The 25986-nt window shown below is 43.9% G+C and overlaps 1 protein-coding gene across 1 annotated transcript in view; it reads left to right on the top strand.

Moving 5' to 3' along the window:
- The window catches only part of LOC121853509 (discoidin domain-containing receptor 2-like), an 85735-nt gene that overhangs the window by 34799 nt on the left and 24950 nt on the right, over positions 1-25986 (top strand). The window contains 4 exon segments of the mRNA XM_042347661.1: positions 15288-15833; positions 21416-21518; positions 22878-23109; positions 23383-23530. Of these exon segments, the coding sequence (XP_042203595.1) occupies positions 15746-15833; positions 21416-21518; positions 22878-23109; positions 23383-23530 (571 nt within the window). The 5' untranslated portion in view covers positions 15288-15745.

The raw sequence follows: 25986 nt of genomic DNA, 5'->3' as shown, positions 1-25986 counted from the left end.
AGTGTTGTTACCTATCTTGAACTTTAATGGTCCACGTTTGCGGTTACCAGCTTGTTTGTTGAACACCTTAGTTTTCTCAGTGGAGATAATAAGACCGAGGTTCTCACAGGCTGACTGTACATGGTTCAGGGTGGTATGCATTTCACGATGAGTTTCAGTATGTATAAGAATATCATCAGCATAGCTAACAGTAATATTGTTGGGGCTGACTGGGATTGACTTTAATAAAAACATTGAACAAAGTGGAGCTAAGTACTCCACCTTGAGGGGTACCAAGTTGCATATCTTTAACTTCACTTTTGTAACCCTGAAACAGTGCAGCAGCCCTTCTGTTGGTTAGGTACCACTTATCCAGTGTAACAGCCTACCTCCTATATCCATTTTGGCTAGTTCGTACAATATCAGTTGTCTATTGGCAATATCAAATGCAGCTTTTAGGTCAAGAAATGTGGTGTATCTGTGCCTTTCATCACCATGTACAGTTAGGAATGTGGTGATGCAATTATGTACACCTTTACCATGGGTGAAGCCATTTATGTTAGGAGACATGTGTTCTCTGATTCTATATAAGAGTCTGCCAAGAACCATCCTCTCAAAGGTTTTACACAGGCAGCTGGTTAGTGATATAGGACGAAAGGCATCAGGCTGTCCTGGTTTCGGTATTGGTAAAACAATACTGCTGGTCCATGATGTGGGTAGTTGGCCCTCGGCATGACTCATATTGTACAATACCAATAATGGATTGCCCGGCACACGCCTTAGTAGTCTAACGTTGTTGTAGGTGACTCCGTCCTCTCCAGGGGAAGTAGACCTACCCCTGGCGAGGGCGGCGTCAAGCTCCCACTCAGTATATGGAACATCACACTCATCGTGCTGTTTGCCCAGCATAAAGTTAATAAGATTACTTCTCTCTACAGACTTCGCACCAAGGAGTCCCCGAGTCCTAGCTGGTAACATGTCAAACAAACACTAGTCAATCAATTGTTTACCATGATATGTATCAATTAAAACAAGTAAATGGAGCAAGTAACAAGATCACTAGATTACAAGATGTTGTAACCGCTAGACTAAGGTTAGGGTATAAGTACCTCTGGCAGTGTGGCCAGACATATGGCCACACACTCCAACACTACGTCTTAGACTGTGATAAAACAGAACCTTATAGAGACAGATCCAAGCACACTGTGTATACAACGGCACAGCACTTTATCTCTGATGACAAGATAGCTGATATACTAAGGCTGTATCCACACTTGGCATCTGGTACCTAACCAAACTTCTATGTACCGACTTAAACAAACAATGTACTGGAAATACTCTGTAACATTCATTGCCATAATATCCTGATCACTGGGGTCCGATAAACACCCTTTGTGGCCTCTACTCTGTAATCCTTTTACCGCTACAGCTCACAGGATGTGTGCACAATAAACTAGCTACTGTCCCCTGTAAAATTTAAATTCATTTTACACACACACACACACACACACACACACACACACACACACACACACACACACACACACACTGTCATTCATCTTCAGGGTAAATAAACATAAAAACAAAGATCTGAACATCACCACAACTCGTGGAGATGTGGCAGCGGCGCAGAGGAGGAGGAGAGCGATGGGATGATGAGGAGGAGGAAGAATAGAAGGACGATGGGATAAGGGTGATGGGATGGGGAGGAAGAAGAGGGGAATGGGATGGTAGGAAGAGAAGGGGTTGCGGTTGGGGATGACGGGGAGGGGATGGGGAGAAGGATGGGGAAGAGTAATCGTAAAAGGTAGGCGCCCCTCATCGTTAACACATCAAGATAACGGTCTGAGACTGTTAAATAACCCTCCATCCCTACTACTGCTACTACCACCTTCTACCACTACCACTATTTTTTCTTTTAACATGGCCTCCAGCCTCCCCCAATAGCCACACCTTCGCCGTCATTTTATTACCTTAATATTAAATATCCTAATACATCAGTAGCTATCCTAGCTGTGTTGAGTTAGTTGAGCTGCAGATCTATGCGGCATTCAGTGACCGTTGCCTCATAGTCAATATCTGCAACTGTTGTCGGCCTTGGGGCCGATGCTCTCGTTCCCCTGAGGCAGAGCAAAGCAGACCTAAGGACAGAGAGGACAGTCGACATCTCATCCAGGCTGTCACATAACTTCTGGGCTGCTGCTTCTGTTCGGATACCACCTCCGCGAGTCTGGCGTAGAAGCATCTTGCACTTGGTTCCATCCCATCAGAGGTTGTGAACACTAGAGGAGTGAAGCTGCCTTGATCAACGTTCTGAATTCTCTCCCCGTATGCCCTTATCTTGTCGTTCTCGTTCCTCCTGTGTGCAGCATCGAGAGCTAAGTTACGGTGACATACGGCCATGGAATCGAAAATCCTTATGTCAAAGAAGGCTCGCTGTCTCTGCGTCTAGATTCCTCGAGCATTGACGTCCACACGGGCTTCGTTGGATGTGTTGGAAGTTCTGTGATGGAAATTCTCACTGTCCAATGAAAGGAGGGTCGTTTCTACCCTGACAGATTTCCTCAATATATTTGCTGTTAGATCCCTTACTTCGTCATGCCTCATGCACACGAAGTCTCCTTTCTTGCCCACCATGGCATGGCCAATGTCATAAGATAAGCCGCACACGCATTGGGAGGGCAAACCTTCTACTGGCTTACCGTACCTTAGATTTAGATCAATGGCATCTGTGAATTCTTGTTAATGAATGATGAAGCCTTTTGCCCTTATCGGTAATGTTGTTAGCCAGTTCGAGGCGCCAACCTCCTGTGCTATTTCTACATTTATTTCAAGTTCTCTGGCACTTGCAGCATCAGTTGCTGCAGTTTATCACTTTGGGTGTGCTGTCGATCTGTCGTAATGGACCGTCGAATCTTGTTTAATTCGCTGGTATCCACCTCACTTGCTGCTTTCTGTGCTATTATTATGTGCTCAGTGAGGGCTGCCGTGAGCTTGACTGAGTTCTGATGTTCTGTGGCGGCAAGCTTCTCTGGATTGGTCAATCCCATTCAACCCAGTCTCGGTGGTAGTGCAAGGAATGACCTTTCTGCTAGGGTTAAGTGAAGTTGTTTCACGAATTTTGGAATAAAACTGTCGTTGAAGGCTTCTTCCAGAGGGTAGAGGAGGAGTCCGGTATCAAGGTAATTCCAGTGATGCTTGACTTCATGGGTGAATGCCGCAAAAGCCGCGTGTGGTTGTGTTTTAGCAATATCAGACAGAGCTTGGATTTCCTTTACCCACTTATTCACCTTTCCCGTGACATTCTCGGTCCTGAAGTCCTTCGTGCCGATTACTGCACCTAGGTGTCTTTGGCCATCCTTTGTTATTTTGACCCCACTTCCTCCGAACACCTCGATTGCCCGTTCATAATGTTCTGGCTTCACAATGAGGAAGGACTTGTTGGCATTTGGGTGGTACCCTATTTGTGGACCTCGTGATGTTATCAGGTCCCACCACTTTTTGATGTCCTCCACTTTTCCTGCTCCTGCTGGGTCATCAGCAGAAGCCACTTGCTTGACCTCGGTTGTTTTATATTTTATTGTGTGTTGGAACACGGATAGGCCTAGTGTGTACAATGCCATGGCGACAGGGTTACCCTGCGTTGTTCCCTCAGTTGACTGTATGGTGGTATTCCCTCTTAGGGCCTTGAAGCTTGTTATATACAGTAGAGGTCTGATGGGTTCCTGTAGGTGTTTTCAACATACATTGCAAAGTTTGGACACTTGATCTTGATGTTGTGCAGTGTGGCATTGTGGTTGATTATAGTATAAGCGTTGGAAGCGTCAACCAGGAATACTGCCTCACGATCACGCTGCTCAAATATCTTTCTCATAGCGTGAATGGTGCAGCTCCCCACACCACCTACTACTACTACTACTACTACTACTTTTTTCAAACGTGGCCTCCATCCTCCCCCAATAGCCACACCTTCGCCGCCATTTTATTGCCTTTAAATTAAATATCCCAGTACAAAAGTAGCTACCCTGGCTGTGTTGAGTTAGTTAAGCCGTAGATCTATGCGGCATTCAGTGACTGTTGCCTCATCTTTAATATCTGCGACCGTTGTCGGCTTTGGGGCCGATGTTCTCGTTCCCCCGAGGCAGAGCAATGCAGACCTATGCAGAGAGAAGGACAGTCGACATCTCAACCAGGCTGTAACATAATTCCTGGGCTGCTGCTTCTACTGCTACCCCTTACCCATACCGCTACTTCTACCACCCTTACCACTACCACCGCTACCACTACCACCCCTACTACCATTATTATCATGGGAGAAAATCTTGGGAATGCTATCTGAAGGAGTCTGGTTCTTGCTCTCCGGTTATCTTCCAGCTCCTGACACGCCATAACTGTCTCAAAAAAGAGGCCCCTATTACCCCTACTTCTCCCTTATCCTCCTTATCCCCTCCTACCCCCTGCGGCTCGATGACGTCATAAAGGATTCTTCCTAGGGGTACCCGTTCTCTATAACCGGGTAGATCTTGAGGGGCGACTCGTCTAAATTGAGGTAAATTGTTGGTGATAAGTGGGTGGCAGAGGGACCCCCGCCTATGGTCACCCTGCCTTAATGTACACAAATGAGATCCTCTTCTGTAATTTAAAAGCCGTATCTGATATGGGGGAAAACTCGTGATATGGGGAAAATCTCGTGATATGGGAAAGAAACTCGTGATTTGGGGAAACACGTGTGATATGAGGAAACACGTGTGATATGGGGAAACACTTGTGATATGGGGAAACACGTGTGATAGTCTCCTTCACTAGAGCATTTTGCAGGAGCTTGACATATAAACATTCCACAAATTATTAAGATGATATATTTGTTTTAATATTGGTTTACTTTGATTCCATAGTTTGTTTACTATTACGAGTTTCCTTCTGTCGAATGTAAGCAAACACAAGGCTGCCACACTGCACAAAACTTGATGAGCCCCTGTAAACGCATTAGTGAAGGGGACTGTACTGTTGGTCACTATAGTTTAAGATGGACAGTTGTAAGATACGTTTACACATATACCAAGAGACAGAAATATCACTTATGTAAATCTGTTAATCCGGGTTATAGAGATTAAGTCTGGATTATTTTGTTCTTGGGGTAAATAATTATCATAAGAGGATTTTAGGAATTTTTGTTAAATAATCGGGTTATGTTAACATTAAGCATCCAAACAGTAACCTGATTTAACCTAATCTTATTTAACATAACTTAACCTAACCTGACTAAACCATATCTAACCTAACCTAACTTCAGACGATCAAAATTCAAAATCAATTCTTGGTGAAAAAAAATTAACTTACAAATTTTTTTTAATTTTACGCAGGAGTCGTGAGTTAAGGAAACCAAGTATATACTTTCTCCAGTCACGAGGAAAGTGTTAGTTCTCTGGAGAGATATGTTACGTTGAGAACATGGGCCGAGCGAGTTTGGGCAGAGGCAAGTTTGAAGCGAAGGGAAGCGAAGAGAGAGTTTTGAAGCGAAGAGAGAAGCAGAGAGAGATTGAAGCAGAAGAGAGAGTTTGAAGCGAAAGTGATCTTATATTCCCGTTTAAGGTTAGACAAAAAATAATAATATAAACGTGTGGTGTGGCTGTAAGAATCCCTGGGTCGCGGCGCGTCTCATAAAGCCTTGGGATCTCAGCGCGTGAACGTCTCCAGCACAGCGAAAGCCAATGCAAATGGTTTATTTATGGGGTAGGAGGGCGAACTACGTCAGGAGGAACCCGCCATGGACGTGAGCAATGTAAGGAACTCGACTCAGACATAACTTAAAGGAGGGTAGGAATCCTGGCGTGGCTTCCTTCGCTCCTTCTAAGGACTTTAACACACACACTAGAGTCATAATTTGTGGAGAGTTTCCGTATAGTTTCGTTGCGTTTTGTTTTTATTCTCGTGTAATTAGATTGTTTGAACCTGTGTGTATGTTTGGTCTGTATTTGGATTCAGGTATTTACAGGTAAACCTTTAGGTACAGGTACAAATAGTGGTACACGTATACAGGTGAAGCTGTAAATACAGGTACAGTTTCAGAGACTACATGACACACACACACACACACCCAACACACACACACACACACACACACCCAACACACACACACACATCACTGTTATCTGACATCTTCTTTAACACGAGGAAAGTCTCAAACTCAGGTAGACTCGTATATGGTTAATTTACAAGTCATTTATGGCCACTAGACCTTTATCGTAGTATAGAGAACCTGAGGAAGTGAATTACCGTGTGTGTGTGTGTGTGTGTGTGTCCACCTTTTGCGAATATGTATGGTGACGCCCTCCTTGTATGTATGTATGTCCATGTTGGTGGAGATATGTGTGTCTGTATTGTGTGTACGCCTCCACCATTTATATTCCTGTATGGTGACGCCCACCCTTGTATGTGTGTGTGTTGGGATGAATATACGTGGATATATGGATGTCCATTTTCGGTCATGATACGTGTGTGTGTGTGTGTATGTGTGTGTGTGTAGTTCTATCTTCGATAAGGTCTGCCAACAAAAAAACAAAAGAAAAATCCCATGAACGTATAGTCGACTCGAATGCACAAAACGTAAACAAACCGCAGAGCCATCTGGTGAGTGGTAAGGGAACCGGGAGCGACGTCGTTGAGGGAAACAGCACAGCAGGGAGGGAGAAGAACGAGTGTTTTCTCCCTACAGCCAACACAGCAGGTTTCTAAAGTTTGGTGGTCTCTAGGGTTACTTGGGGACATATGGTTCATTGTTTATGGACAGGGGGAGCCGCGGTGACACTTAGGAACCTCCAGACATTAGTTTACAGAGTCGTGGTTTCTCTCTCCTTTTTTCACGTCTCGAGGGCTGTCCATCACCAGCTTGTTGTACGTGGCGGGAGTCTTTGTATTTTTGTCGCCATTTTTACCAATATATAAACAAATATTTATACTTCCTTTATTAATTCGTTTAAACATTTTCTCTTCCACTTTTTATTATATTGATTTTTTTTTTGGTCCATAATATTACAACAAACACCTCAAGCGTCTATCACCTCCAACACTTAACACCAACATCACCTCACCTCCAACACTTAACACCAACATCACCTCACCTCCAACACTTAACACCAACATCACCTCACCTCCAACACTTAACACCAACATCACCTCACCTCCAACACTTAACACCAACATCACCTCACCTCCAACACTTAACACCAACATCACCTCACCTCCAACACTTAACACCAACATCCTCACCTCCAACACTTAACATCAACATCACCTCACCTTATCAACACTTAACACCAACATCACCTCACCTCCAACACTTAACACCAACATCACCTCACCCTCCAACACTTAACACCAACATCACCTCACCTCCAACACTTAACACCAACATCCACCTCACCTCCAACACTTAACACCAACATCACCTCACCTCCAACATAACACCAACTATCCTCCAACACTTAACCTGTATCACCTCACCTCCAACATAACACCAACATCACCTCACCTCCAACCTTAACACCATTATCACCCACCTCCAGCATAACACCAACATCACCTCACCTCCAACACTTAACATATCTTCTCACCTCCAACACTTAACACCAACATCACCTCACCTCCAACACTTAACACCACGCCCAAACGGCTAGTTAGCTGATAGGTGGCGAATATGATACAAAAACAAAACAAAACTGAAGTATTACAAACAACTCAACTCAACACAACACAACACAACAGGTAACAGTATATGAGTGAGGTTTTTCTCCAAATACTCACATGTCGGCCTCTCCCCGGGCACTAGACCGACCCAACACACTCGCGTCACTCTCAACATTTACTCACTGACACTCAACAATGTTTCACTCGGGGATTTACACAGTTTCGGGAGCGGGAGAGTGTGTTGACCCTGCGGAGAACTCTCGCCTCTTAGCAGTAAAAGATCTTTAACACACTCAGCACAAATGTTATGTTTTATGTATCTACTTGTTTATTGTTTGTACAGTAACTTGAGATGACCTGATGTGTACAGTACAGTCACCCTCAGTAGTCCTGTTGTCTCTCCTGAACCACGAACCCCGAGATTCAGACTCGTGAACCCGAAGCAGTAGACTGATACATTATTCTGTCCATAAATGCTTCGGGTTCACGAGACTGAATCTCGGGGTTTGTGGTTCAGGAGAGGCGACAGGTCTAGTGCGGGTGACTGTACCAGAATACTCTTCGTGACAAATAATGTTTTGTTTTGAAATATAAATTTAATAAAATATTTTGGCATGCAGAAAAATGCATTGCTATAATAGTTACACAAGTCATAGAAAATAGATTACTTCTAAAGCACTAATACATCTTTCTGTAACATATGGTAGACTACATTATCATGAAATACAACAACTGTCGTGTATATTTGCCATGCAGTAAAAAATACTTGGACGAATTATACACAACACAACAGACAACTTACTCCACCATGCACAAAATATAATCTTACACTGACATGGACGTGATATAATCTGTAATGCCATCAAACATAAACTATATTTTACCAGCAGGAGAAAAATACATAAATATCACACCACAAAACAGAACCACTTTTACCATGCACTTACATATCCGGACACACTAACATATGGCCATAATATAATCTACTGTAACTACATAAAGCAGAGGTTCAATTGAACATCTTTACTCACAAAACTGATGTATAATTATGTCAAATGTAAGTTATTCATTCTGGTCTTGACACTGTGGAAGTCTTAACACGTTTACTGCCTGAGTTGTTCCTTCACTTGTTTACTGCCTGAGTTGTTCCTTCACTTGTCTACTGTCTGAGTTGTTCCTTCACTTGTCTACTGTCTGAGTTGTTCCTTCACTTGTCTACTGTCTGAGTTGTTCCTTCACTTGTCTACTGTCTGAGTTGTTCCTTCACTTGTTTACTGTCTGAGTTGTTCCTTCACTTGTTTACTGTCTGAGTTGTTCCTTCACTTGTCTACTGTCTGAGTTGTTCCTTCACTTGTTTTCCATCTGTGATTATTCCTTCACGCCCTACTCTCTGAGTTGTTCCTTCACTTGTTTTACTGTCTGGTTGTTCCTTCACTTGTTTTACTGCTCTGAGTTGTTTCCTTCCTTGTCTCGTCTGAGTTGTTCCTTCACTTGTCTACTGTCTGAGTTGTTCCTTCACATGCTTACTGTCTGAGTTGTTTACTTCACTTATTTTACTGTCTGAGTTGTTCATAAATTGTTACTGTCGCAAGTTGTTCCTTCACTTGTTTACTGTCTGAGTTGTTCCTTCACTTGTCTACTGTCACAGAGTTGTTCCTTCACTTGTTTACTGTCTGAGTTGTTCCTTCACTTGTCTACTGTCTGAGTTGTTCCTTCACTTGTTTACTGTCAATCAACGTTAAGACACTCCTTGAAAATATTAACCTCTCTTCTCTCGCTCCGTGCTGACACTTGAAACTTATAACTTGTAAAGACATTATTTCCTCGGTGTTGAGTCTCAGTTAACATCGTCAGCACCAAAGCCTCAGTGAAAGACTCAGTTTGGCTATAAATTGTTCTTCTGCCGTTAGTATAAACGTGTTAGACTTACTAGATGCTATGAATTGAGGGAGCTGAGAGAGAATTGGGAGAGAACAGGGGAAAACTGGGAGAGAACTGAGAGAGATCTGTGAGAGAACTGAGAGAGATGTGAGAGGGAACTGGGGGAGATGAGAGGAGGTTCCCCCACCACTGGTCCTGGGAACACGTGAACACTCACTCCTTCATGACGATCACTGTTGACACAAGCCCAGCCTGATCCCGGGGGAGTGGGGGAGGGAGACGATAGAGGTGACGAACAGAATGTGACGATTCTCGCAATATAGAAAGAGGTGGGAGGGCTGGGAGAGGGGGGGGAAACACATATGGGTGTGTCACGGATGATAGGCTCGACATGTTGAGTTGGGGAAAGAGGGAGGAGGTTAGTGAATCAGAGAAGGATGGGAGTGGAGGTTAGAGAGGCGGAGAAGGTCCTATTAGTGAGAGAGGGGGTGAGATAATAACACCACCCTCTCTCTATGGCAGGAAGTCAACTAGAACTTTAAAATACCCTTCACTTTACCTCGAGAAAAATCATTTGGTGTTTGTTCAGTGTTGTAACTATGCTAAAATTTTAAGTCTATACCTGTCCCTGCACCTGCCCTGCTCCCCCTGTATAACTGCACTTTCTACCTCCATGTACCTGCTGTGTGCCTGCTTACCTGCCCTGTGTCTATACCTGCCCTGTACTCTACCTGCCTGTGTCTGCTTACCTGCCCCTGCACCTGCACCCTGTGTCTATACCTGCCTGTACTGCCCTGTATATACCTGCACAACCTGCCCTGTATCTACTCCTGCCTGTACCCCTGCCTCAGCATCTACCTGCCTATACCTGCCTGTACTGCTCTGTGTCTATACCTGCCCTGTACCTGCCTGTATCTATGCCTGTGCCTGTATCTCCCCGTGCCTGTGTCCTATACCCTGCACAGCATATCTATACCTGCCCTGTACCGCCCTCTGTCTATACCTGCCCCTGTACCTGCTCTGTGTCTATACCTGCCCTGTACCTGCCCTGTGTCTGTACACTGCCCTGTGCCTGCCTGTGTCTGCTCCTGCCTGTGCCTGCCTGTACCTGTCCTGTACCTGCCCTGAGACCTGTATCCTGTACCTGCTGCCTGCATGCCTGCCCCTGTGCCTGTGCAGCCATGCCTGCCCTGAACCTGTCCTGCTTACCTATAACTGCCCCTGTGCCTGCCCCTACTCTGCCTGTGCCTGTGCCTATACCCCTGTACACTGCCCTGAACCTGTCCTGTGCCCTCACTGCCCTGTATACCTGCCTGTGCCTGTACCTGCTCCCCTTTGTACTTACCATACCCCTGAACCTGTCCTGTACTTATAACTGCCTATACACCTGTGCCACTATACCTGTACATACCTGCCCTGAATTATATCCTGCCTATAACTGCCTCTCACCTGCCCTGTGCCTGTGCCTACTCTCACCCTGTCCCCTGCAACTGTATCTGTCCTGTAACTGTACCTATACTTGTAACTGTACCTGTAACTGTCATGTACCTGTACGCCTATATACCTGTACCTGCATCTGTATGTGTACCTTTGTCTGTACCTGTGGTGTTCCTATACTGTACCGGTACCTGTATATCTACGTATATATCTACATTATTACCATGTATAAAAATGTATAACTTGTATATGTAATGACACCAGCAAATATGCAATACATACTGACAAAGGAACTGTATGCATCTATATATATAAATTACAATACCTACATAATGAAATACAGTGTAAGAGTGTATCACTGTAACAGCGCTGAAATAACTTGTAAATACGGCAATAACTACCATGACTTGAGAGTAACAAGAGGCAGCCCCCATCTAAGGGAGAATTGTGCTGGTTGTCAGTGGAGAGGAAATACTGGCGAGCGACTCACTACTACATTACAGAAGCTGACACAAGAGGGAACAACGTACGACCCTTTGTGGAGATTACCGGAGTTTAGTTTTGACGACGTGTGGTGCCTTATTACAATGTGGAGTAGAGTGTAGGAGGTGTGTGTGCAGTAGATGAGGTGGAGCGTCCCCCACAGTCCCCTTGCGTCCCCCTACCTCCTGCAGCACCTCCCCGGGGTGTCCTGGCCACAAGGGATGGGCACCCCAGGGCGGGGAGGGGAGCGGTAGGAGTCTCGTGTTTCCCCAAGACGTGAGGACTGACCCAGCCTACAAGGTTCTCACGGTCGCTGTAGTTATGTTGTGACAAACTCGTTGTCTTGATATAACCAACCTGGTGCTGGCGGAGCTGACGTTAGTGCTGACACTTAAGCTTGTTACTACCTGTGGTGATGGTGGTGGTTGTGGTGCTGCTGACGTTGGTGCTGATTCTACTGACACTGTTAAGCATGTAATTGCCTGTGGTGATGGTGGTGGTTATGGTACTGCTGACGTTGGTGCTGATTCTACTGACACTGTTAAGTATGTAATTACCTGTGGTGATGGTGGTGGTTGTGGTGCTGCTGACGTTACTGCTGATTCTACTGACACTGTTAAGCATGTAATTACCTGTGGTGATGGTGGTGGTTGTGGTGCTGCTGACGTTACTGCTGATTCTACTGACACTGTTAAGCATGTAATTGCCTGTGGTGATGGTGGTGCTGACACAGTCCCTCTTGTTGTTATGCTTCCTACACACTCTGTCAGCGTGTCAGAGGTTTATATTATTGTTGTATAAAAGGGATAACCACCTTAATGCTGTCACCACACAGGTCGATAACCACCTTAATGCTGTCACCACACAGGTCGATAACCACCTTAATACTCTCACCACACAGGTCGATAACCACCTTAATACTCTCACCACACAGGTCGATAACCACCTTAATACTGTCACCACACAGGTCGATAACCACCCACTCACCACAGGTCGATAACCACCTTAATACTCTCACCACACAGGTCGATAACCACCTTAATGCTGTCACCACACAGGTCGATAACCACCTTAATACTCTCACCACACAGGTCGATAACCACCTTAATACTCTCACCACACAGGTCGATAACCACCTTAATGCTGTCACCACACAGGTCGATAACCACCTTAATACTCTCACCACACAGGTCGATAACCACCTTAATGCTGTCACCACACAGGTCGATAACCACCTTAATACTCTCACCACACAGGTCGATAACCACCTTAATACCTCACCAGTTACAGGTCGATAACCACCTTACTGTCACCAGGTCGATAACCACCTTAATACTCTCACCACACAGGTCGATAACCACCTTTAATACTGTCACCACACAGGTCGATAACCACCTTAATACTCTCACCACACAGGTCGATAACCACCTTAATACTGTCACCACACAGGTCGATAACCACCTTAATGCTCCCACACAGGTCGATAACCACCCATACTGTCACCACACAGGTCGATAACCAATTTTAATACTCTCACCACACAGGTCGATAACCACCTTAACTGTCACCACAGGTCGATAACCACCTTATCACCACGGGCCGATAACCACCTTAATACTGTCACCACACAGGTCGATAACCACCTTTAATACTGCAGGTCGATAACTAATGCTGTCACCACAGGTCGATAACCACCTTAGCCCTCTACCACACAGGTCGATAACCACTATTAATACTCACCACACAGGTCGATAACCACCTTAATACTGTCACCACACAGGTCGATACCACCAATTCTCTAAGGTGCTGTCACCACACAGGTCGATAACCACCTTAATACTCTCACCACACCAGGTCGATAACCACCTTAATACTGTCACCATACTCGTCACCACAGGTCGATAACCACCTTAATACTGTATCACCACACAGGTCGATAACCACCTTAATACCGTCACTCACCACACACGTCGATAACCACCTTAATACTCACCACACAGGTCGATAACCACCTTAATACTGCTGATACACAGGTCGATAACCTTAATACTGTCACCACACAGGTCGATAACCAATTAATACTGTCGATAACCACTCTTAATACTCTCACCACACAGGTCGATAACCACCTTAATACTCTCACCACACAGGTCGATAACCACCTTAATACTCTCACCACACAGGTCGATAACCACCTTAATACTGTCACCACACAGGTCGATAACCACCTTAATACTGTCACCACACAGGTCGATAACCACCTTAATACTGTCACCACACAGGTCGATAACCACCTTAATACTGTCACCACACAGGAACTGATATTGTTACATTATATTACGACGTGTTAACAAGTAAACCTTTTAACTGTGTTGTACAGGTTAATATACTCAATAATCTTCAACGGTTCAAGATTAAAAGATGAATTTTATATGGGTTCTGCTCCTCTTGTTACGATTCATTTGTTTGGTTACGTCACGGTAAGGCTGTTCCTGTGTTGTGTTACTGAAGGTTATTGATGCTGTCTACCTGCTGTTCTGGACTTGAGGGTGTCACTGTTGTTGCTGTTATCACCTGCGCTGTGACGATGTAACTGAGGTGAAGGTGCTGCTGCTATAAGGCGCCTATGCTGTTATTCTGGACGTCTTTACTCCCTGCTGTTGTTGTTGTTGTTGTTGTTCCTGGTTTAATGTGTTACTCGTATTATTCTTCCAGTTTATCTTTGTAAATATCACAATAAAGGAGTAAATTTCATCAAGAATTAAAATAAACATTACGGAAACTATAAAGTCATGGATCGCAGAGGACAAACAAATGCACATCACGAAAAGTATAAACATACGAACAATTTTAGACATATATGTAACTAAATAAACATCAGTGTTATGGTAAAAACATTAACCAAAACATCGAAGGAAAAATAAATTGCAAATTTTTAAATATAAAAATATTTTGTCATCTCAGTCACACTTTCGTGAAAATAAGCCAACGTGAAAAACACACCGTATCAATAGTGCGGAGGATTCGATCTCACTTCCCATCAAAACTCGGGATCCCAGATGGGTTGTAGAGCTCACATGATACCCTGAGAGACATTCAATAACTTTTTCCTCCCTCGACAGGCACTTGTTTTCTTTTATTTCGCGATGTTCACGAGTTTCTTTTTTTTCTTTTTGCGCAACATCTACGATTGTTCATATTTTAATTAATTTATTTATATTCACTGTAACTTTCAATCGTTTTCATATGTTTTTATCTACAACATACACTTGTTTATCCTTTCCGAAAAGTTCATTTGATTTTCTCTAACAATGTTTACTCGCTCATAGGTTCCGTAATGTTTATTTGTGTTTTCGTAGCGACATTCACTTGTTTGACTCGAGTGTCTCTTCACAAAAACAGGTTTGGTAACTAAATATGAGACGCGAAACAAGACTTATTAACACTCCTTGACAAGTTGATTTCAACAAACATATAGAAGGTCTGTTTACAGTACGAACGTTAAAAGGGATAAAGTGTTATGTGTAGACCTGGTGTCATCTCAGGGAACGATTTAATTCTTAAGTAAGAGTTTTTAATCTTCTCTGGAGGCTGTATGTTTTATCGTGTTTATGGCTGCAGCAGTCTATGTCTCGTAGTACAGTATCTCATTTGTTTTAAGGATACCACGCGAAGATATTGCACATTTTTTTTGTAACAACGCAGAATAGTATCAAATAGTAACAATACTACTACTACTTATAATATTACTAATATTTTTATTATTATTATTGTTATTATTATTATCCCACTGACATTAAACTTTTTTCTCATTATTACAGATAAGGAAGAGTATCACCAGGACTCTCTCTGAGCACCAACACGTCGCCTCGTCACCACCTTGTTACCGCCGCTTCGCCATCTCGTTACCACCACGTCACCACCTCGTCACCAAAATGCTGCAGTAAGAACGTGAACCTCTCAGATCAACAACAACAACGGAACAAGAACTCCCTGGCAGACCTCGAGGAACACCATTGAATATTCTCATTAGTAACTGTATACAAAAGTCTGGCGACATTTTTCAGAAAGTGGAGAGAAAGTTTGTGAAAATATGACTCCTACGTAACGATACTTTGATGTGATGTATATATAAGATAGTCAAGGAGTGTAAAACTGTCTCAGAAAAGATAGTTGACTGTGAAAGACTCGGGGACTATACAGTCTAGGATTCCTGCCTTCTGGAGCAGGACTTGAGAGACCCAATGTTGTGGTTGGTGTGAGACGACCACCCACCAGCATGGAGCCTCCACCAAGGCCACCGTTACTACAACTGCTGCTGCTCTTCTGCTGCCTGTCGGTCACCCCAATCTCTTCCCTCCACACTGGTGAGTTACCTCGCTGGGTTTTTTTATGAATCACCTGAAGATTAAGCACCCTAGATTATTTTCCCTGATGATTAAACACTTTAACACTAACTTAACCTACCTTCAGCTAACCTGATCTGACCTAACCTAACTTAACATAACATTGCTTAACCTAACCTAACATAAGGCACCAGGTAGCAGTCAGTTGTTTTTATCAGCAGGTGAAATAATCTGGGAGCAGCTGCCAGAAAACAATAAACAGAAGGACCTCCAAAAACAACAACAGTAACAACAACAATAACAACAACAAAAACAACAGTAACAACAACAACAAAAACAAAACAACACCAATAACAATAACAAAAACAACAACGATAACAATAATAAAAATAACAATAAAAAAAACAACAAGGACAATAACAACAACAACAACAGCAGCAATATACAGGAGGGTGCTATCACTGTTCACTGCCACACAGGACAGAGGTTCATACACAAATTAGTTGATAGTATAGTTCATATTCATTAGTGTATATTCTATTAGAGGACCAATCAGTGTGGACAAGTAAGTTTAGGATAGACAGCAAGAATGTCCTCAAGCACTCCTGACTCCATATATTAATTACATAGTTCATGATACAATAAGCCTCGAGTGTTACATTCCAAGTGTATGTTTAAAGGTTTATCACAAAGTTTACATGCTGAGTGTTCCGGTGTGGGAGGGAGGGACTGGTTAAGGAAAGGTCGTCACCAGCAGTGAGATGAAGATCTAAATAAACTCCCTGGCCAGTAGAAGACAACACTGAGGTGAGGGGGAAGGAGACAGGGGTGGGATTGATTTTGATTTTGCCGCTTACAGTGGCTACTTTATTGTGCACCCCACACTCATCCTGTGAGCGGTAGCGCAAAAGGATTACAGAGTACAGTTTACAACGGGTTATAATAATTAACCCCCGTTGTCAGGATATTATGGCACTGAAAGTTACACAGTATTTTAATTACATTATTTGTTTAGTTCTATACATAAAGGGTAACTTATTCACAAATGCGTGAGTACAGGCGTGTGAGGCAGTATGTCTGGCCGCACACTTTGTTATTCACATTTACGTGAGAAGTATTCAAGTACATTGTGTATTTGGTTCTGTACACGAGAACTGATATAGTTACTAAGTGCAAAAAAGTGGATACAATCTTAATATGTCGGCTATCTTGCCATTAGAGATGAAGTGTTGTGCCATTTCACACACAGTGTGCTTGGACCTGTCCCTAAAAGGTTCTATCTTCACACAGCCGAGGACGTTGTGTTCAAGTGTGTGGCTATATGTCTGGCCACACACTTTACATATAGTCTTGTTTACATCTGCTTGAGGAACATACTGCCAAAGGTACTTATATCCTAACCTTAATCTAGCGGTTACAACATCTTGTAATCTAGTGATCTTGTTACTTGCTCCATATACATGTTTCACTTGATACATCTCATCATGGTAAACTATGGATCGACTAGTGCCTGTTTGCACTTGTCTACTTGCGTCAAACTCATCAATAAGTTCTTTCCTAATTACAGTTTTAAGGGTTCTTTTTGACAGACCCAAATTGTATTCAACGCTGTCTTTGTTTGACGCGAGTTTGGCGAGGGCATCAACTCTGTCATGTTCTTTGAGGCCTATGTGAGAGGGGATCCACAACAGTTTGACCCTGACACTCCGGTCAACAAGGTACGCATATTTGTGTCTGGCTTCAGACAAGAGCGTGACAACCTGAGTCGAGGGTGTCAAGGGCAAGTAGTGAGGATAGAGAGTCAGTGATGATGAGACTGTCAGTGACAGTGGTTTCAATGAATTTAATAGCTGTGAGTATGGCAACTAATTCAGTTTGTAGAATGAATGCCCAGTTGTTAATTCTAACTCCTTTCCCAATTATATTACCGTCATGTTGAGTCGCAACAATAGCACTTCCAGCCCTCCCACAGGCGGTGTTAAGAGATCCATCAGTGTAGATGGTCTGTGTGATATTATCATCAGTCTGTAGGGTGTGTATGTGTTCAAGAGCTCTCACTTTGGCAGTGTGTTGTAGATAAATACTTTGTATAATTAATCTTTTAGGCGGATACGTCGGTATTGTGATATCGAAGGGAACTGTCCGCCAGGGTGGCAGGAAGAAATGTTGTGTCTCAACTTTGTACAGGTGGTCTAGTCCAAACATCTTCATATGTGTAACCGTAGTTTGGATCAATTTAGACTCAGCAGTCCCATGGTTCATACATTCTAGCAATTTATAGGAAACAAAGTTATGGATCACCACGCAGAAGCCTCAGGGCTATCATGAGGTTGACTTCAATTATTCTGTCTTTAACACTGGGTATACCTAGTTCTTTCCTCATATTAAGTACTTTAGTGCTCATGGGACATTCTAGGATAATTCTGAGAGCTTTATTTTGCATTTTCTCGAGCTTGTCAACGCCTTTCCCGTGTATACAGGTGTATACTGTAGTGTGAACAATTTGATACCATTGACGATAGGTATTGGTAAAGGCGAGTTGTTCCAGCCGTATGTTGGCAGCCCTGATTGTCAGCCATATGACAACACCTAGTGGAGGGGGGTTATGAGGATACACTTACCAACCTTCCCGACATATCACAGTATATACGTATCGCTTCGAAACTCGTCGATCTCACCCTGCACCGAGACTTTTTGGTGCGAGTGTTCATTGTTTTAACAATTCTAATATTAGCACCATAATGTGGGCTGTACCCCGCTACACTTCTAAGAGGTCTCAGTCTGTCAGTACATTGGCGGGTTAGCTGTTGTATGGCAGGTAAAGTACAAGGGACGGAAACACCAAGATATTTAAAAGAAGAAACATAGTCAATATTGTTGTTACCTATCTTGAACTTGGCGGGGCCGCGTTTGCGGGAGGTGAGGGATGGTGGGGAAGAAGGAAGAGAGAGAGGGGAAGAGAGAAGGGTGCTATTAGGAAGGAAAGGAGGGGGGGAGGGGAGTAGGGGGGGGAAGAAAGGGAGAGCGGGGATGAAGAGAGGGAGAGATGAGGGGGGGAGGGAGAGGGAGGGAGGGAAGACAGGACAAAGGTGAACACAGTTTAAGAACAAGCTGTTAAGGGACCTGTGTGTGTGTTAAGACGTTTATAAGGGAACCACTGATCTATCTACCTAATCTTTCTAGAGTGTCAAGAACCTGTTCGTGGTATATATTTCAACATTATAATCTCCTTCCCGGGTGGCCCATCTGTAAAGCTCAATCCCGTTTTCTGTCAGCGGGAGCCTCAGGGCAAACTCTCCTAAAGGGGCTCTGATAGCGGGAGGGGGAGGCGGCGGGTCGCTAATTACTCGGTTTTGTTGTACCTTAAGTGTTTCTAAGTGATGGAGTGTCTTGATGACAGGGAGGAGATTAAGTGTGTGGCTATACTTGATACATTTGGGGTTTTTTTTGGTGTTCAGTTTTTCTTATTTTGAGGACTTTCTCTCTCATTAATTAAGGAAATCTCTCGATTCCTTAATCCGGTGAATTAAATTTTAAATTTTGCGAATGACAGCAGCTAGTTTATTGTGCACACATCCTGTGAGCTGTAGCGGTAAAAGGATTACAGAGTAGAGGCCACAAAGGGTGTTTATCGGACCCCAGTGATCAGGATATTATGGCAATGAATGTTACAGAGTATTTCCAGTACATTGTTTGTTTAAGTCGGTACATAGAAGTTTGGTTAGGTACCAGATGCCAAGTGTGGATACAGCCTTAGTATATCAGCTATCTTGTCATCAGAGATAAAGTGCTGTGCCATTGTATACACAGTGTGCTTGGATCTGTCTCTATAAGGTTCTGTTTTAACACAGTCTAAGACGTAGTGTTCAAGTGTGTGGCTATATGTCTGGTCACACACTTTACATTTAGTCTTGTTTACATCTGCTTGAGGAACATACTGCCAGAGGTACTTATATTCTAACCTTAGTCTAGCGATTACAACTCAGGTAGTTCCTCCTACAGGTAGTCCCTCCATCAGGTAGTTCCTCCTACAGGTAGTCCCTCCGTCAGGTAGTTTCTCCGTCAGATAGTTCCTCCTACAGGTAGTTCCTCCGTCAGGTAGTTCCTCCTACAGGTAGTCCCTCCATCAGGTAATTCCTCCTACAGGTAGTCCCTCCATCAGGTAGTTCCTCCTGCAGGTAGTCCCTCCATTAGGTAGTTCCTCCTACAGGTAGTAGTTCCTCCGTCAGGTAGTTCCTCCGTCAGATTGTTCCTCCGTCAGGTAGTTCCTCCTACAGGTAGTCCCTCCGTCAGGTAGTTCCTCCTACAGGTAGTTACTCCTACAGGTAGTTCCTCCGTCAGGTAGTTCCTCCATCAGGTAGTTCTTCCATCAGGTAGTTCTTCCATCTGGTGGTTCCTCCCTTAGGTGACTTCTCCCTTAGGTGGTTCCTCCGTCAGGTGGTTCCTCTGTCAGGGGGTTCCCCCTATAGGTAGCTCCTCCCTTAGGTGGTTCCTCCCTAAGGTGGTTCCTCTGTCAGGGGGTTCCTCCTACAGGTAGCTCCTCCCTTAGGTGGTTCCTCCATCAGGTGGTTCCTCCGTCAGGTGGTTCCTCTGTCAGGGGGTTCCTCCTACAGGTAGCTCCTCCCTTAGGTGGTTCCTCCATCAGGTGGTTCCTCCGTCAGGTGGTTCCTGTCAGTTCCTCCTACAGTAGCTCCTCCCTTAGGTGGTTCCTCCCTTAGGTGGTTCCTCTGTCAGGGGGTTCTTCCTACAGGTAGCTCCTCCCTTAGGTGGTTCCTCCGTCCTCCAGGTTCACATAATACAGAAAGATTTAATAACCAGTCTCTACCAAGCCGTCAGAAGCAGTAAAGACACACTGTAACTGCCTCTACCAGCTGTCACTGTAACTGCCTCTACCAGCTGTCACTGTAACTGCCTCTACCAGCTGTCACTGTAACTGCCTCTACCAGCTGTCACTGTAACTGCCTCTACCAGCTGTCACTGTAACTACCTCTACCAGCTGTCACTGTAACTACCTCTATCAGCTGTCACTGTAACTACCTCTACCAGCTGTCACTGTAACTACCTCTACCAGCTGTCACTGTAACTGCCTCTACCAGCTGTCACTGTAACTACCTTTACCAGCTGTCACTGTAACTGCCTCTATCAGCTGTCATTGTAACTGTCTCTACCAGCTGTCACTGTAACTGCCTCTACCAGCTGTCACTGTAACTGCCTCTACCAGCTGTCACTGTAACTGCCTCTACCAGCTGTCACTGTAACTGTCTCTACCAGCTGTCACTGTAACTGTCTCTACCAGCTGTCACTGTAACTGTATCTACCAGCTGTCACTGTAACTGTCTCTACCAGCTGCAATGTTAAGTATTCGCCAGGTCTTTTTATCTCAAGTTCAACAGGGTTTTAAGTCTCTCTCTCTCTCTCTCTGAACGCAAGGGCCCCTTTTGCCATATAGTGGTACTGCAATTATTAGCGTGAAAATTAGCACTCTTCCGGTGAATGAAAGTTTCTTTAATACTGCCCGTGAACTTGTATTAATTCTACTTTAGGCAAAATCAAGGATGTCTGTTTTAACTTTCACCTTTGACCTCCCTCGTGGCGTCCTTCAGGTCATTGTGATGCCGCCCTGGGTATGGAATCTGGTGCCATCCCTGACGAGCACATCTCCGCCTCCTCCTATTTCGACGCCGCCGTTAACGCCATCTATGGAAGGTGAGGCACTCTAACACTGTCAATAACGTTACAGAGTTATATATATATATATATATATATATATATATATATATATATATATATATATATATATATATATATATATATATATATATATATATATATATATACATATACGAGTTTCCTGTATTGCTTTATGTTGGTATGGGAGGTGAGGAGAACAACACTGTCAACAACGTTGATATTAGTTATTTTTTATGACTTATCTAATGGAGGTAAGTACAGATACAGTATATTGTTGGTAGTCACCTGTACTGTGTTGGACCAATAGGCCTCAAGGTACCCGTGTCAGTGACCTATCAGCGTCAAAGAATCGGAATATTGAACCAATTAAAGTCTAGGTACACGCATGGTTTGCCTATCACCGTTCAGCTTAATCAAGGGTAGAACTACGCTTAATGTTCCTGCCACCGTACTGTAATCCACAGCTTAGTAACAGTGTTAAAGTGTACAAGAACTGTTAACTCCCGTCTAAAATAACAAGCAGTAAGGGCATATGTGACATAACATGAACATTCGTTATTTATTATCATTTTAACAGATATACAACATATACTGGTGTAATTACAGCAGGTGTATAGTGTATAGGTGTATAATAACAGCAGGTATACAATACAGTAACAGCAGGTATAATAACGGCAAGTATAATAACAACAGGTATAATAACAGCAGGTATAATAACAGCAGGTATAATAACAGCAGGTATAATAACAGCAGGTATAATAACAGCAGGTATAATAACGGCAGGTATAATAACAACAGGTATAATAACAGCAGGTATAATAACAGCAGGTATAATAACAGCAGGTATAATAACAACAGGTATAATAACAACAGGTATAATAACAGCAGGTATAATAACAGCAGGTATAATAACAGCAAGTATAATAAATGAAGTAGTATATAATAAATGTTATATATAATAACAGCAGGTATAATAACAACAGGTATAATAACAGCAGGTATAATAACAGCAGGTATAATAACAACAGGTATAATAACAACAGGTATAATAACAGCAGGTATAATATGAGCAGGTATAATAACAGCAGGTATAATAACAGCAGGTATAATAACAGCAGGTATAATAACAACAGGTATAATAACAGCAGGTATAATAACAGCAGGTATAATAACAGCAGGTATAATAACAACAGGTATAATAACAGCAGGTATAATAACAGCAGGTATAATATGAGCAGGTATAATAACAGCAGGTATAATAACAGCAGGTATAATAACAGCAGGTATAATAACAACAGGTATAATAACAGCAGGTATAATAACAGCAGGTATAATAACATACAATGTACAAGTATTAATGGTGGTGTTTGTCAGGGCGCGGCTGGAGCTGGGAGGAGGCGCCTGGTGCCCCAGGGAGATGGTCTACCGTGAGGGCACACAGTTCCTGGAGGTCAACCTCGGCGGCCTCCACGTGGTCACCAAGGTGGAGGTCCAGGGAAGGTTCGGCAACGGTCAGGGTAAAGAGTTCGCCAAGCATTACAAGATTCAGATGTGGCGGCCCGGCATGGACCACTGGACCACTTATAGTGATGGTCGTGGTGAGGAGGTGAGTTGTGGACCACTGGTGGCCCGGCATGGACCACTGGACAAATAATCACTAAAGTTTTGATCTATTGGAGTTGTTGCTTGTTAATAGCGACCTTGACCACGTACAGTAGTGCTGTAGTAATGGATCACAACTTATTCACAACAGATGACATCAGGTCATCTCTGACCATCTTCTATTCTGGTCAAGATTAATTAGAAGTGTCTCTCTCTCTCTCTCTCTCTCTCTCTCTCTCTCTCTCTCTCTCTCTCACCTCTCACTTCTCTCCCACAGTTATTAGCGGGCAACAGCAACACCTACTTGGCCCAGACCTCACAGTTAAGTCCGCCCATCATAGCGGCCAGGGTCAGGTTTGTCCCCTACAGCGACCACCCGAGGACTGTCTGTATGAGAGTCGAGCTGTACGGCTGTCGCTATACAGGTCAGTTACTGCTATACACCTCACTTACTGCTGCTATACACCTCACTTAATGCTGCTATACAGGTACAGCTCACTTCCTACTCTACAGGTCACTAAGAGCTATCCAGGTCACTTACTGCTATACAGGTCAATTAATGCTATACAGGTCACTTACTGCTCTACACCTCACTTACTGATATACAGGTCACTTACTGCTATACAGGTCACTTACTGCTATACGGGTCACTTACTGCTATACAGGTCACTTTTTTTTTTAAACGTGGCTTCCAGCCTCCCCCAATAGCCACACCTTCGCAACCATTTTATTACCTTAATATTAAATATCCTAATACATAAGTAGCTATCCTAGCTATGTTGAATTAGTTGAGCCGCAGATCTATGCGGCATTCAGTGACTGTAGCCTCATTGTCAATATCTGCAGCTGTTGTTGGCTTTGGAGCCGAAGCTCTCGTTCCCCTGAGGCAGAGCAAAGCCGACCGAAGGAGAGAGAAGGACAGTTGACATCTCATCCAGGCTGTAACATAACTTCTGGCATGCTGCTTCTGTTCGGAGATCACCTCTGCAAGTCTGGCATAGAAACATCTTGCACTTGGTCCCATCCCACCAGAGGTTGTGAACACTAGAGGAGTGAAGCTGCCTTGATCAACGTTCTGAATTATCTCCCCGTATGCCCTTATCTTGTCGTTCTCGTTCCTCCTGTGTGCAGCATCGAGAGCTAAGTTACGTTGACATGCGGCCATGGGATCAAAGATCCTGATGTCGAAGAAGGCTCGCTGTCCCCGCGTCCAGAATCCTCAAGCACTGGCGTCAACACGGGCTTCGTTGGATGTGTTTGAAGTTCTATGTTGGAAGATCTCGCCGTCCAATGGAAGGAGGGTCGGTTCTACCCTGACATCACGGCAGATTTCCTTGAACATATTTGCTGTGAGATCCCTTACTTCGTCATGCCTCATGCATATGAAGCCCCCTTTCTTGCACACCATGGCGTGATCGGCGTCATAGGAAGAGCCACACACGCATTGGGAGGGCAAACCTTCCACTGGCCTACCGTACCTTAGAGCATTGGCATCTGTAAATTCTTGTTTATTGAGACAGAAACCATTTGCCCTTATCAATAACGTAGTTAACCAGTTCGAGGCGCCCACCTCCTGGGCTCCAGCTACTTTTTTTTTCAAATTCTCTGGTACTTGCAACAACAGTTGCTGCAACTTATCCCATTGCATGTGCTGTCGTTCTGTCGTAATGGACCTTCGAATCTTGTTTACTTCGCTGGTATCCACCTCCCCTGTTGTGTGCGGAGCTATTATGTGGTCCGTAAGGGCTGCCGTGAGCTTAACTGAGTTTTGATGTTCGGTGGCAGCGGATTGGTCAATCCCATACCTCCCAGTCTCGGTGGTAGTGCAAGGAGTGATCTTTCATCTGGTGTTAAGTGAGAGTTTTTCACTAATTTGGGAATGAAATTGACGCTGATAGCATCTTCCAGAGCGTGGAGGAGGGGACCAATATCTGGGGTAGTGCGCATCAGGTAGTTCCAGCGATGCTTGACTCCATGAGTGAATGCCGCAAAAGCCACATGTGGCTCTGTGTTAGCATTCTCAGATAGAGCTTGGATTTCCCTAACCCACTCATTCACCTTTCCGGTTACGTACTCGGTCTTGAAGTCAGTCGTGCCAATTACCGCGCCTAGATGTCTTTGGCCATCCTTTGTTATTTTGACCTCACTTCCACCGAACACCTCCATTGCCCGTTCATAATGTTCTGGCTTCACAATGAGGAAGGACTTGCTGGCGTTTGGGTGGTACCCTATTTGTGGGCCTAGCGATGTTACCAGGTCCCACCACTTTTTGATGTCCTCCACTTTTCCTGCTCCTGTAAGGACATCAGCAGAAACCACTTGTTTGACTCAGTTGTTTCAAATTTTATTGTGTGTTGGAGCACTGATAGGCCTATTGCGTACATTGCCATTGCAACAGGGTCCCCCTGCGTTGTTCCCTCAATTGACTGTATGATGGTATCACCTCTTAGAGCCTTGTTGTTTACTATATAGAGGTCTGATAGATTCCTATAGGAGTTTTCAACACACATTGCATAGCTTGGACACTTGATCTTGATGTTGTGCAGTGCGGCCTTGTGGTTAAGTATGTTGAATGCGTTTGAAGCATCCACCAGGAGAACGGCCTCACAACCACTTACTGCTATACAGGTCACTTAGAGCTATACAGGTCGCTTACTGCTATACAGGTCACTTACTGTTATACAGGTCACTTACTCCTATACAGGTCACTTACTGCTATACAGGTCACTTACTCCTATACAGATCACTTACTGCAATACAGGTCACTTACTGCTATACAGGTCACTTTCTGCTATGCAGGTCACTTACTCCTATACAGGTCACTTACTCCTATACAGTCACTTACTGCAATACAGGTCACTTACTGCTACACAGGTCACTT

The sequence above is a fragment of the Homarus americanus genome, unplaced genomic scaffold (genome assembly GCF_018991925.1).
Source record: "Homarus americanus isolate GMGI-L3 unplaced genomic scaffold, GMGI_Hamer_2.0 scaffold4896, whole genome shotgun sequence".
In the NCBI taxonomy this organism is placed as follows: Eukaryota; Metazoa; Arthropoda; class Malacostraca; order Decapoda; family Nephropidae; genus Homarus; species Homarus americanus.
Note: the sequence above shows the minus strand (reverse complement) of the source record. Positions and strands in the feature narration are given on the sequence as shown.